The sequence below is a fragment of the Xenopus tropicalis genome, chromosome 6, assembly GCF_000004195.4.
Source record: "Xenopus tropicalis strain Nigerian chromosome 6, UCB_Xtro_10.0, whole genome shotgun sequence".
Classification (NCBI taxonomy): Eukaryota; Metazoa; Chordata; class Amphibia; order Anura; family Pipidae; genus Xenopus; species Xenopus tropicalis.
The window spans coordinates 61904074-61918262 of record NC_030682.2 but is presented as its reverse complement, the minus strand read 5'-3'; the positions used below and the strand labels follow the sequence as shown (position 1 = coordinate 61918262).

General features: G+C 40.5%; 1 protein-coding gene across 1 annotated transcript in view; it reads right to left on the bottom strand.

Annotated features, from left to right (window-relative positions):
- The window catches only part of avl9 (AVL9 homolog (S. cerevisiase)), a 43162-nt gene that overhangs the window by 24372 nt on the left and 4601 nt on the right, over positions 1 to 14189 (bottom strand). Inside the window, 1 exon segment of the mRNA NM_001079202.1 lies at positions 4899 to 5019. Within this exon segment, the coding sequence (NP_001072670.1) occupies positions 4899 to 5019 (121 nt within the window).

Here is a 14189-nt window from a genome sequence, read left to right as displayed (position 1 = left end):
TGGGGTGATTTGCCTCTGTATGCAAGAAATTGTGTGATTTTGCAGGAGCTGAAATGACAGATCATATGGGGGTATGTTCCCATTGGGGCCTCTACATGCCACATATTTGGGTAAACCTATACATATTGGGTATCAAACTGTTCGGTGGACCCCTAGCGTTCAAATTTAGGGTGTTTTCTCTTGGTACCTAATGCTATGTGGGAGATAAGATGCTGCAAAGTGGAAGCTTTGAGGGGATTTTTGGAAATGTCATCAAAATTGCTACATTTAGAAAAGCTTTGCGGCTTGGTACTTTGGAGTAGAAAGACATGGGTACCCATTAGATTCGGGGGAATGTGTACTTTCCAAAAATATATGACTTTCTGGGGTGAGCGTACTTTTTACAAGCTTTATCCCACATATAATGATGTAAATGTGTTGATTTTGCTGGAGCTGAAATGACAGAAATGATAGATCATATGGGGTTATGTTCACTTTGGGGCCCCTACATGCCACATACTTGGGTAAACCTATACATATTGGGCATTAAACTGTTCAGTGGACCCCTGGCGTTCAAATTTAGGGTGATTTATCTTGGTACCTAATGCTATGTGGGAGATAAGATGCTGCAAAGTGGAAGCTTTGAGGGGATTTTTGGAAATGTCATCAAAATTGCTACATTTAGAAAAGCTTTACGGCTTGGTACTTTGGAGTAGAAAGACACGGGCACCCATTTTAGATTTGGGAGAATGTGTACTTTCCAAAAATATATGTATTTCTGGGGTGAGCATACGTTATACTAGCTTTATTCCACATGTAATGATGTAAATGTGTTGATTTTGCAGGAGCTTAAATGACAGAAATGACAGATCATATGGGGGTATGTTCACATTGGGGCCCCTACATGCCAGATACTTAGGTAAACCTATACATATTGGGCATCAAACTGTTCAGTGGGCCCCTGGCGTTCATATTTAGGGTGTTTTATTTGGTTACTTTATGACCTATAGGAGATACTATAGACTGGAAGCACAAATTTTGATAAAAACCAATAACTTTAGGAAAGCATTGCGACTTGATAGTTTGGAGTAGACAGACAGTTGTGCCTATTCTGGATTCAACAGAATCTGTTCTTTCCAGAAATGTGTAATTTTCTGGGATAAACCTTCTGTTAGGGGGTTTTTTGGCCTTGAAATCTAAAGTATGCAGCTTTCTGAAGCAGTGCTTTGGAAATTTGGTAGTGTACTGCTGGGAGTTTTTGACCTATACAAGTGATAAATCTTCATAAAACTATATATATTTGAAATTGGCATGTTCAGGAGACATGGGACTTTCTAAATCAGTTGTATTTTTGTGCATAAAATAATTTTTGTTTCTGGTATGTGTACTTATATTATGGAAAATTAGATTTTTTAAAAATGTTTTAAACATTTAGAAGCCTACATCTTATTACAGAATTGGAGTTACACCAAAATTCTACCATATTTTGAAAGCTTAGGTTGTCCTGAAAAAAACACTATGAGGAAAGGCCCCTAAAGTGAAACTGTGCAAAATGTTCAAAAACTGTCTGCCAGTAGAAGTTCCACTTTGACCAAAACGGCTGGCAGTGAAAGTGAAATCACTGTGAAATCACTACATAGTTACATAGTTACATAGTTACATAGGGTTGAAAAAAGACCTGTGTCCATCAAGTTCAACCCATCCAAGTAAACCCAGCACACCTAACCCACACCTACCAATCTATACACTCACATACATAAACTATAAATACAACCACTAGTACTAACTGTAGATATTAGTATCACAATAGCCTTGGATATTCTGATTGATCAAGAACTCATCCAGGCCCCTCTTAAAGGCATTAACAGAATCTGCCATTACCACATCACTAGGAAGGGCATTCCATAACCTCACTGCCCTCACCGTGAAAAACCACCTACGCTGCTTCAAATGGAAACTCCTTTCCTCTAATCTAAAGGGGTGACCTCTGGTGCGTTGATTGTTTTTATGGGAAAAAAGAACATCCCCCAACTGCCTATAATCCCCTCTAATGTACTTGTACAGAGTAATCATGTCCCCTCGCAAGCGCCTCTTTTCCAGAGAAAACAACCCCAACCTCGACAGTCTAACCTCATAGTTTAAATCTTCCATCCCCTTAACCAGTTTAGTTGCACGTCTCTGCACTCTCTCCAGCTCATTAATATCCTTCTTAAGGACTGGAGCCCAAAACTGCACTGCATACTCAAGGTGAGGCCTTACCAGGGACCTATAAAGGGGCAAAATTATGTTCTCATCCCTTGAGTCAATGCCCTTTTTTATACAAGACAGCACTTTATTTGCTTTAGTAGCCACAGAATGACACTGCCTGGAATTAGACAACTTGTTATCAACAAAAACCCCTAGATCCTTCTCCATTAAGGATACCCCCAACACACTACCATTCAGTAGATAGTTTGCGTTTATATTATTTCTACCAAAGTGCATAACTTTGCACTTATCAACATTGAACCTCATTTTCCAGTTTGCTGCCCAGTTATCTAATTTTGTCAAATCGCTCTGCAAAGCGGCAGCATCCTGCATGGAACTTATAGTTTTGCACAATTTAGTGTCATCAGCAAAAATAGAAACAATACTGTCTATGCCCACCTCCAGGTCATTAATAAACAAGTTAAACAGCAAAGGCCCAAGGACTGACCCCTGCGGTACTCCACTAACCACACTGGTCCAATTAGAAAATGTTCCATTTACAACCACTCTTTGTACTCTATCCTTCAGCCAGTTCTCTATCCAATTACAAATATTATGTTCTAGGCCAATATTCCTTAATTTGATCATTAACCTTCTGTGAGGTACTGTATCAAACGCTTTAGCAAAGTCCAAGTAGATGACATCAACTGCCATTCCAGCATCAAGGTTCCTACTCACCTCCTCATAAAAGGCAACTAAATTAGTCTGGCAAGATCTGTTACGCATAAAACCATGCTGGCACAAACTAATAGTACTGTGAACTGCAATGTATTCAAGTACCCTATCCCTTATTACCCCTTCCAAAAGTTTTCCTACTACTGATGTCAGACTAACAGGCCTATAGTTTTCAGGCTGAGAACGGGATCCCTTTTTAAATAACGGCACCACATTAGCAATCCGCCAGTCTCTTGGCACCATGCCAGACCTCAATGAATCCTGAAAAATTAAGTGAAGAGGTTTGGCAATCACAGCGCTCAGCTCATTTAATACCCTGGGATGAATCCCATCCGGCCCTGGACCTTTGTTTACCTTTACATGTTCAAGTCTCTTTTGAATTTCCTCCCGAGTGACCCATGCGTCAGTAGCTAAATTACTAGAACTGGGCATATTACAAGGGAAGCCTTCATTATCTGGCTCCTCAGATGTATAGACAGATGAAAAATAAGAGTTCAAAATTTCAGCTTTTTCCCTGTTTTCATCAACCAACGTACCCCCCCGTGATAATAAAGTTCCCACCCCTTCTTGCTTCATTTTTTTACTATTCACATAATTAAAAAATAATTTTGGATTCTTTTTACTCCTAGCTGCAATATCCCTTTCCATTTCTATTTTAGCTTGCCTGATAGCTTTTTTGCATGCTTTATTTGCTTCCTTGTACCTGATGAAAGTTTCCGCTGTCCCAGCTAACTTGAATGCCCTAAAAGCACGTTTTTTCTTACCAACCTCGACAATAACACTTTTATTCAGCCATAAAGGTTTTGCTTTGCGATGCCTCTCCTTGCTTACAAGGGGGATATACTGTTGTGTATACCTACAAAGCAATGTTTTAAAGATGTTCCATTTTCCTTCTGTGTCTAACCCAACTAGACAGAGTTTTACTAACTACTAAGGACAATCTTGGCAGCAAAACTGACAAATGATCCATGCAAAAAGCAACATCACGGAGGTAGCAACATTGCCTGTAATTTTGACCACAGGCTTGGAAAGGGGGGGTGTTGCTTTGAGTCAAAATTACAAGGGTAGTGGTATAATTACCCCAAAATACTTATTGAGCAATAATTATGTTAAGAACTTACTGTATTTTAATGTTAGAGAATAGAGTGGCTCATGATGTAATACTCTCTATGTATCCTGAGGAAAATACACATTTGTGGGTAAAACATTTTGTTGAAGATAAAATGAACTTTTTATTTTTAACTTATAGGGGCTGATTTACTAACCCACGAATCCGACCCGAATTGGAAAAGTTCCGACTTGAAAACGAATATTTTGCGACTTTTTCGTATGTTTTGCGATTTTTTCGGATTCTGTACGAATTTTTCGGATCCAATACGATTTTTGCGTAAAAACGCGAGTTTTTCGTATCCATTACGAAAGTTGCGTAAAAAGTTGCGCATTTTGCGTAGCGTTAAAACTTACGCGAAAAATGCACAACTTTTCGCGTAAGTTTTAACGCTACGCAAAATGCGCAACTTTTTACGCAACTTTCGTAATGGATAGGAAAACTCGCGTTTTTACGCAAAAATCGTATTGGATCCGAAAAATTCGTAAAGAATCCGAAAAATCGCAAAACATACGAAAAAATCGCAAAGTACCGATCATTACGAAAAAAACGCAATCGGACTCCATTCGACCCGTTCGTGGGTAAGTAAATCAGCCCCCTAGTGTGTAGTGATGCATTTTTTACATGTGAAATTCCACATGTAAAAAAGTCACGAGTGGCAAAAAAGTCATGTGGTAGCTGCAAACCCAAACGTTATCTGCAACAGCAAACCACAATATTTCATAAAACGATCACTACAATTTCAGACTATTTTGTCTCCTGTACACAATCTAGGTAGAACTATGGAGAAATGCATTAAAACTTGAAGTTCCTTTTCAATGCTGTACTACAAAAGGGCAGCAATATAATGTTCAGTACTAGTTCCTCCTATTTCAAGTTATGAACATACCTTCCTGGAAATTGTGTGCTCCATCGGGCAAAGCAAGAAATGGTAGGTACTTCCATTCCTCGGGTAAAATATGACTATCATGTTCCTCCCCTGGCATTAAAGAAGGATAAGAGAACTCCACCTGTGAAAGTCAAAATTGTTGTTGTTACTATCAATTCAGGAACATTAATATTATTCTCTGCTTTAATCAAACAAGAGATTTATAACTAACTTTTAATTTTAACTAAAAAAATAAAAATAAATACTAATCATGCCTAAGCAACTGAGCTTAATTCTGGTTAAAATTTTTCTAAAATTCTCCAGATCCCCATTCATAATTTAGGTGACGACATTTGCCACATGGCACAAAACTGACAGGATATGTATATAAATCAAAAATTTTTTGTCATAATTACTACATATATAAATATATATATATATATAAATATTAGTAAAAACTTTATTTATGATCACCAGTTGTGGATTGAGTATCGGAATTATAGCAAGTCAAGTAGGGCATAAACCTTTATTTGCCTTTTACATCTAAAAACACTAGCATAAGCATTACAGTTCATTAAGTTTGCATGCACATAAAAATAAAGCACATAGATGTTGAATAAGCTGCCCATAAATAGGACATGGAATAAAGGCCTAATACGTAAAGGTAAAGTAATTTTTGAGAATGCATCAAAAGGGTTTAGTATATTTAAGCCTGGTATAGTCATAAGATCCTTTGCATAGTGTGTTTGCAACAGGGGGTATCTGACAAAGATATTACTTACATAACAGTAGGAAAAAGATTATGTAAATAACAAAACAATAACAAATTACAGTGACTATTACCTAAACTGAAGTAACTGGTGACACTATGGGGCAGATTTATCAAATCCCGAGTTTGAATCCCAAATGGGATAAATTCGGATTGGATACAAAAATTTCTGAAGACCGCAAATATCACGAAAATGATTCCGAAAAAATCGTATTAGTCACGATAATATCGTATTGGCGATCCGAAAGTCACTAAATTTTCGTACCGAATGATTGTAAACAGCGGGAAGACCTTTCCATTTTTTTCGCGCAAGCATACGAAAAAGTCGTGCGGGCGTACAAAACATTTGCGCAGGAGTCAACAAAGTCGCGCAAGGCCCGAAAAATTTGGCGCAAATACGCTCGGAATGTTCAAATGAACGCTCCGAGCGTTCGTGCATTTGTAAATGTGCCCCTATAGATTTGTTATCATATTCCTATACCAGTGCATATGAGAATGAGAATCCTGGGAGTGCACAATTCAGGCATGGTGTCTTTTGTAATTAAGTGTTGTCATCAAAAGAAATTGAGACTTATCTGACTACAGTTCATGGTTTTTGAACCATTAAAATAAGGGACCTCAATTTTAGAGAAGATGACGGATATCTCGAGATTGCCGAGGTCCAGCTTTGTCCTACCCTGGTGTTAAATTCGGAGGTGATCCTTTAGGATCAGAGGCATACCTGGAACTAAGGTTTTGACTGCAGCTCCTGTTCTTTGAATCTTCACATTAGGCCTTTAGACTGACACATAATTCATTTAAAGTCAGTTGATCATCATTTAATGCCTTAAGTCCTGAACTTAAGTTGTCTATGACATTTTCCAACTTGTCAACCAATGTTCCCTCTAGTACAGATTTTACAGAACACCCTATAGCAGAAGTAAGCTAGCCATGGAGTTAATTGCTGGTTAAAAGATAACTAAAGCGTAACAAAGAAGTAGTCTAGACATAAAGCACATTATTTTTTTAAACTCTGTACCATTCCAAGGCAACTACAGACCTTCAACAGGGAAGATCTGTGTGTCTGAAGATATTATCATTTGTGGTACACATAACACCAGCCTGTCATTATCTTCAAAACAGCCTGCAGCAGAGCAGAGGGAATTCAGGAAAATGCATTTAGGGCAGGAGTCTAATTTCAAGACAGGTGACATGCACACAAATACAACTTAGTAGCCTTTCCACCTGTTCCTACAACCTTCTGGCAATCTGACCAGAAGGTCTAAAAGCCAATTATACATTATACCAAATAAGTATATTGAGAAGCTTTTCCCTGCTGTGAAAATTTATTTCTTGCACAAACTGGAAATTAAAGGAAAAGTAACACTAACATTTTTTAAGTAAAAAAGCTATTCTACCCTGCACCAATAACTACCCTATCCTGAAAACCACTTAGTATTTTAAATGCTTTAATAGAAAATACCTGCTAAAACTTTATCCACAATTTTGAAAGGGTGCCAATAATTTTGTCCAGCCCATTTTGGGGAGTTTTGTGTGACATTATGTCCAATTTGTTTTTTTTCCTCCCTTTTTTGTTCTGTTCCAATACAAACAAAGGGAATAAACATGTGTATAGCAAAACACGTGTTACTGCAATACTTTTCTGTGAGAAATACTTGATTTCCTGTAAAAATTTCTGGGGTGCCAACAATTTGGGCCATGACTGTACACTGAAGAATGTTGCCTTTTTGATGTACTATCACTATCACTTTACATGGCCTCCCAGAATGTTATGCACTTAGTGGGTTAAAGTTAATCTTGGCTTTAAATAGGGACACATGGTTATTGTCCTTTTATACTTGATAAAAGGTACTGACCCAAAACATGTGTAACCACTACCCTGAATAAATGCTTTGCAGTTAACCTGCTGGAAGTCTTCGTCCTACTTTATTGGATTTTGACGATAAGGGGAGAACTAAACCCTAAAAACAAACATGCACTTTGAGTTAACTCTGTGTCCCGGTCCCCAGTACCTGCATTATGGAAGAACGGAACCCCAGGAGTACAACGGTGAGCCCCTACCCCCTAGAGCATTAATGGGGCAGAACAAAGCTCAAAAAAGGGCCGCAGCGCGTCATGAGAAGTTTTCCCGCGAAGCACGGCTCAATCAAGATGGCGGCAAGGAAGCTGCAACGCAAACGCCATTCCAATTACAACCAAGAAGGGAGACCTGTACCTCTCACGGGGAACACTGAACTCCCACTGACTCTCCACCGGTTGAACCCACGCTGTCCGACCTACTAACTGAGATCTGAGCATTCAAGGACTCCTGCACCTCATTATATGTTCAAAGACAGACTAGATAAAAGTTGAGCTATCTATAATAAAGCAAGATTTCCAGAAGCTGTGGGAAAGAACCTCTCTTTTGGATCGTATACAGCAGCTTAATCAATCCATCAATACATGCACAGCCAAGTCTGATGACCTCGAGAACAGGCTACGCCGTAACAACCTGCGCTTCCTTGGCTTTCCTGAGCGCTCTGAGGAATATTCCCCTGAAAAATTCATAGAAGCTTGGTTGGTGGAGCAATTCGGCATACCTTCTTTACAGCGTTTGCGGTGGAGCGCGCACATCGAATACCAACCAAGGCCCCCATTCCAGGAGCGCCCGCCAGGAGTCACTCTCCTGTTTGAAATAGCAATTGAGCCGTTCACTGCAGCTGTCAGAGAGCACCCCAATATACAAGACTGGATATCCTAAAACCTCACTGACAAGCTGCAGCTATATGCAGACGACACTCTTATATATCTCGGGGATGGGGGGCAATCCTTAACTGAATTACTTACTTACTGAAGTATTCGGCTCCATTTCAGGGCTAAAGGTCAGTCAAAATTAAATTCCTGCTCTTCCTAGTCGACCCACAACAGAATGGATTTAGCCCCACTATAAGCCCACTTTCTATAGCAAACCAATTTACGTATTTAGGGGTAGAAATATAAATATCACTCCCTATATCTACATAATATGATTGAACCTGGGCCTAATGCTAAACTGTATGAGTGCTAAATTTGGAGCCTGGAGTAATCTACCAGTAGGACCAGCAGGTCGCATACAACTCATTAAAATGTTTATCCAACTTAAGATTATGTACGCTCTGTGGCACACGCCATTGGCTCCCCCAAAAACATTCTTTAAAAAACTGGATACTAGTATGAGAACATTTATTTAGGGACATGGCTGCTTCCGGCTAAGCTTACTATATTTAAAGAGGCCAAAAACTAGAGGAGGGATGGCCCTTCCTGATTTCAACATATTGTATCTGGCGATGCAAATGTCGCATATGTGCTCCCTCACTTCTATATATACAGTACATTGTGAGTGGGTCCCTAAGCTCAATAACTCACAGCAGCAGACAGCATGTGAGCACTGAGCATGTGCAGTGAATCAGCTGAAAAAATAAAGATGGTGAGCTACTGGGGGCATCTTTGAAAGCACAGATCTTCACTGCTAAAAGGTTGTGGTTGCCTTGGTCTGGTACAGAATTCCAAAACAAAATGTACCCTATTCTAGCCTACTTCTTAGTTAAACTTTAGTTCTCCTTTAGTGGCCCTGGTTTATAATTAACAGATGCCAGATTTGCCCTTCGTAAATATTGACAGCAGTAGTAAATAACAATGGAATCAGGCACACAGAGCACAGAAAAAAATCTAAACAAACATTAGATACTTGTTTAGTCATTCCTATATCAATATATATTACTTGTATATTTAAAATATGTTATATTGTGCAAGGAAAAAAAATCCCATGATAGATGGTCAAACATTGAACTGTGCTGATAAATTATTAAAAGTTGGAGCTGTGGGCATGTATCAGTATGCAATGAAAGGCATGTGATCACAGTGGAATTAAAGATTTCAATACCTGCATCTCCATGCTGTTGGGTACATTCCTGAGTTGTACAGGTACAAAGCATATGCAAAATGATCAAATTGAGGATTATTGGCCTAGAACATAATATTTGTAATTGGATAGAGAACTGGCTGAAGGATAGAGTACAAAGAGTGGTGGTAAATGGAACATTTTCTAATTGGGCCAGTGTGGTTAGTGGAGTACCGCAGGGGTCAGTCCTTGGTCCTTTGCTTTTTAACTTGTTTATTAATGACCTGGAGGTGGGCATAGAGAGTACTGTTTCTATTTTTGCTGATGACACTAAATTGTGCAAAACTATAAGTTCCATGCAGGATGCTGCCGCTTTGCAGAGCGATTTGACAAAACTGGAAAACTGGGCAGCAAACTGGAAAATGAGGTTCAATGTTGACAAGTGCAAAGTTATGCACTTTGGTAGAAATAATATAAATGCGAACTATCTACTGAATGGTAGTGTGTTGGGGGCATCCTTAATGGAGAAGGATCTAGGGGTTTTTGTAGATCACAAGTTGTCTAATTCCAGGCAGTGTCATTCTGTGGCTACTACAGCAAATAAAGTGCTGTCTTGTATAAAAAAGGGCATTGATTCAAGGGATGAGAACATATTTTTGCCTCTTTATAGGTCCCTGGTAAGGCCTCACCTTGAGTATGCAGTGCAGTTTTGGGCTCCAGTCCTTAAGAAAGATATTAATGAGCTGGAGAGAGTGCAGAGACGTGCAACTAAACTGGTAAAGGGGATGGAAGATTTAAGCTTTGAGGTTAGACTGTCGAGGTTGGGGTTGTTTTCTCTGGAAAAGAGGCGCTTGCGAGGGGACATGATTACTCTGTACAAGTACATTAGAGGGGATTATAGGCAGTTGGGGGATGTTCTTTTTTTCCCATAAAAACAATCAGCGCACCAGAGGTCACCCCTATAGATTAGAGGAACAGAGCTTCCATTTGAAGCAGCGTAGGTGGTTTTTCACGGTGAGGACAGTGAGGCTGTGGAATGCCCTTCCTAGTGATGTGGTAATGGCAGACTCTGTTAATGCCTTTAAGAGGGGCCTGGATGAGTTTTTGAACAAGCAGAATGTCCAAGGCTATTGTGATACTAATATCTACAGTTAGTATTACTGGTTGTATATATAGTTTATGTATGTGAGTGTATAGATTGGTTAGTATAGGTTGTGTGCTTGGTTTACTCGGATGGGTTGAACTTGATGGACAATGGTCTTTTTTCAACCCTATGTAACTATGTAACTATGTAAATTCTTTGTAAATGTAAAAGATGGGTCTGTGCAGGACTGGATTTACAAACCAGGTACCCCTAAACACCTGTCTTGGCACATCACTTCCACCCCCTCCCCTTCATGCAGGTGCACAAACTCTTGTACTTCCCAAGTGCTTTGGACCCATATTTAGATGCATAGGGCAGGAAGAGTAGGGCACATGCAGGCAGCATAAGGCAGGCAATACATACAGTGACACAATGCCAGCACTGCTCCTACAGTCTGTAAATCATTGTCTTAGGTTAGTGCTGGACAGCACTGTCTTAGGTTATCAGGGGTAGACATACAGCATGTGCAGATGGGAAGGCTGCACACTGGCCCTCCGTGGCCCATACAAATCAAGTTATTGTTTGTTCAATACACAGGGAATGTTGCAACAACAGCAGCCCTGATGATCTGGGAGGGAGTGGGTTGAAAAGAAAGTGAGCATGGTGATGGAGGTGTAAATTTTCATCCATGGGTTATTAGCTGCTCCGGTATCTTTAATAGCTAAATTTAATTTTTGTTTTTTAGCTGGAAATTAATTTATTTTACTGCAGATGTCCCAAACTTCGCTCTCTGCACTAAATGTTTTGGTCATCCCTTCAATACCTCAGTAAGGGGAAAGCAAATATCAGGCAAGTGAGATAATGGGTATAGACAATGGATGTGTGAGGTGATAAAAAGGGTGCAGGTGAAAAAAGGTGCAAAAGATAAAACAATGCAGAATAAGTGGGGAAAAGAGAGAAAGAGTGAGACCAGGGGAAAGCGTGGGTGGGAGGGAGGCATATTCAAATACCTGGAGGTACACAATCCAAAATCATCTGTGTGCGTCCTTCCTACTATCGCCTCCTATTATGTAGAGGTGGCACTTTTTGACTCTAGAGCTATACAGCTAGAACAGGGCTGTCCAACTGGCGGCCCGCGACCCCCCTCTGTGTGGCCCCCCACCTGTCTGGCTGCTTTGATGGCTTACCACACTGATACCATTTAAAGGTAATACACAAAGTATTACCTTTAAATGGTATCAGTACTGAGATTAACTGCCCCCCTGCATTGCTCACACCTCAGATTCAGGCTGTAATCCCCCTGTATTGTTTAATCATATAATCCCCTGTACTGTTCACACCTTTTAATGCCTTCATTGTTTTCCCCCTGCAGTGTTCACACCTCAGGCTCTGGCTGTAATCACCCACATTGTTCCCTTGTTCACACCTCAGACATTCTCTCTGACACATCCAGCATTGTGTCACTGTATGCTGCCTGTGTGTGCAATAGGGCAGGCATAGTATGGCACACATAGGCAGGGGTGGGCAGGAATAGTATGGCACACATAGGCATGGGGGGCAGGCATAGTATGGCACATATAGGCATGGGGGGCAGGCATAGTATGGCACATATAGGCAGGGGAGGGCAAGCATAGTATGGCACACATAGGCAGGGGAGGGCAAGCATAGTATGGCACACATAGGCAGGGGAGGGCAGGAATAGTATGGCACACATAGGCAGGGGAGGGCAGGAATAGTATGGCACACATAGGCAGGGGTGGGCAGGAATAGTATGGCACACATAGGCAGGGGGGGCAGGCATAGTATGGCACACATAGGAAGGGGAGGGCAAGCATAGTATGGCACACATAGGCAGGGGAGGGCAAGCATAGTATGGCACACATAGGCAGGGGAGGGCAGGCAGAGTATGGCACACACAGGCAGGGTAGGGCAGGCAGAGTATGGCACACATAGGCAGGGGAGGGCAGGCAGAGTATGGCACACACAGGAGGGGTAGGGCAAGCAGTACTCTGCCTGCTCTATGCCTCCCCTATGCTGCCTGTGTGTGCGCTATACTCTGCCTTCCCTATGCTGCCTGTGTGTGCCATACTCTGCCTTTCCTATGCTGCCTGTGTGTGCCATACTCTCCCTGCCCTATGCTTCCTGTGGAAGGTGAACCTGGCAGGGGTTTGTTCCTGGAGTTTGGCATTTGGAAATAGTCATTATATGGTCCCCAAGGGGTGTAATTATATGCTGGGGGGTTGCTGTGCTACCCACAGAAGAGGAGGAGGCATATCGATTTAAGTGTATGTCATAATATAATTCTTCCATATATAAATGAAGGGTGATATCCCTTCAGTGAGCACCAACCATTGGGTTTTTGCTGTGTTGCCACCATTAATGTGGGGATGGTCTTAAAAGCTCTTGTGATTGCATGGGTGTAGTTTGAAGTGGGTGTGGTTTAAAAAAGGGGAGTGGTCAAAACTGGCTTCCATTATCGGCCCTCCACCATGTAGGCCAGAAAAATTCCGGCCCTCGGTACCACAGAAGTTGGACAGCACTGAGCTAGAAGGTAAGAAGGGCACTTGAAGAAGGTGCTTGTCCCCAAAATGTTTGCTGGGATCTCAATAGAAGACACATGTTGCTGCACATTACAACTGTTGTGTGAGTTTGGAAATATGATTTTCAGGACTGATACAGCAAGGGTACCAAATAGAGCACTGACATAAGCATAATATTTTATATGTTGTAAAAAGGTAAGCATATGGCCAGAATTTCAACACACGCCCTCTACTGCAATGCTACTACTCTCCTTACAAATTAAAGGGGAACTCCACCCAAAAAATAAAAACAATTACAAAGTACAAAATAAAGTGTAATTCTAATTTATTTATATAGATAAATACTGAGTTTTGCTACAAAGTTTCAACAGTCAGCACAAGCCATTCAGAGAACAGAAGGTTGCACACAATTCATTTTTTCCTATTGTGCAGAATTTCATGCTTTCATTATTTGGGTGGCTCCACTTATTATTTTATTTATTTCCTGGTATTTATATAGTGCGGACACATGTCCACAGCATAGTCCCTGTACCACAAGAGCCTATAATTGAAATACCCTATCACATTCACACACTACAGTTAATTTTATTAGAAGCCAACTAATCTGTCAATATGTTTTTGGAGAGTGGAAGGATCCAGACTACCTGGAGAAAACCATGCAGATCCAGCAGACCCAGCAAGGACATACCAACTACTTGATAGTACCTAAGCGTTTAAACAAAGGTAAGGGATCTCTTACCTGGATATCCATTATCCAGAAAGATCAGAATCACAGGATGTCTGTCTCCCATAGAGCCCATTTTTGGAAATAATTATACAGGTATAGGACCCGTTATGCAGAATGCTCAGGAACAAAAGGTATTCCGGATAAGGGGTCTTTCTGTAATTTGAATCTCCACACCTTAAGTCTACTAAAAAATTAATAAAACAACAGGATTGCTTTGCGTCCAATAAGGATGAATTATATCTTAGTTTGGATCAATTATAAGGAACTGTTATTATTACAGAGAAAAAGGAAATCAATTTTCTGAATTATTTTATTAAAATGGGGTCTATGGGA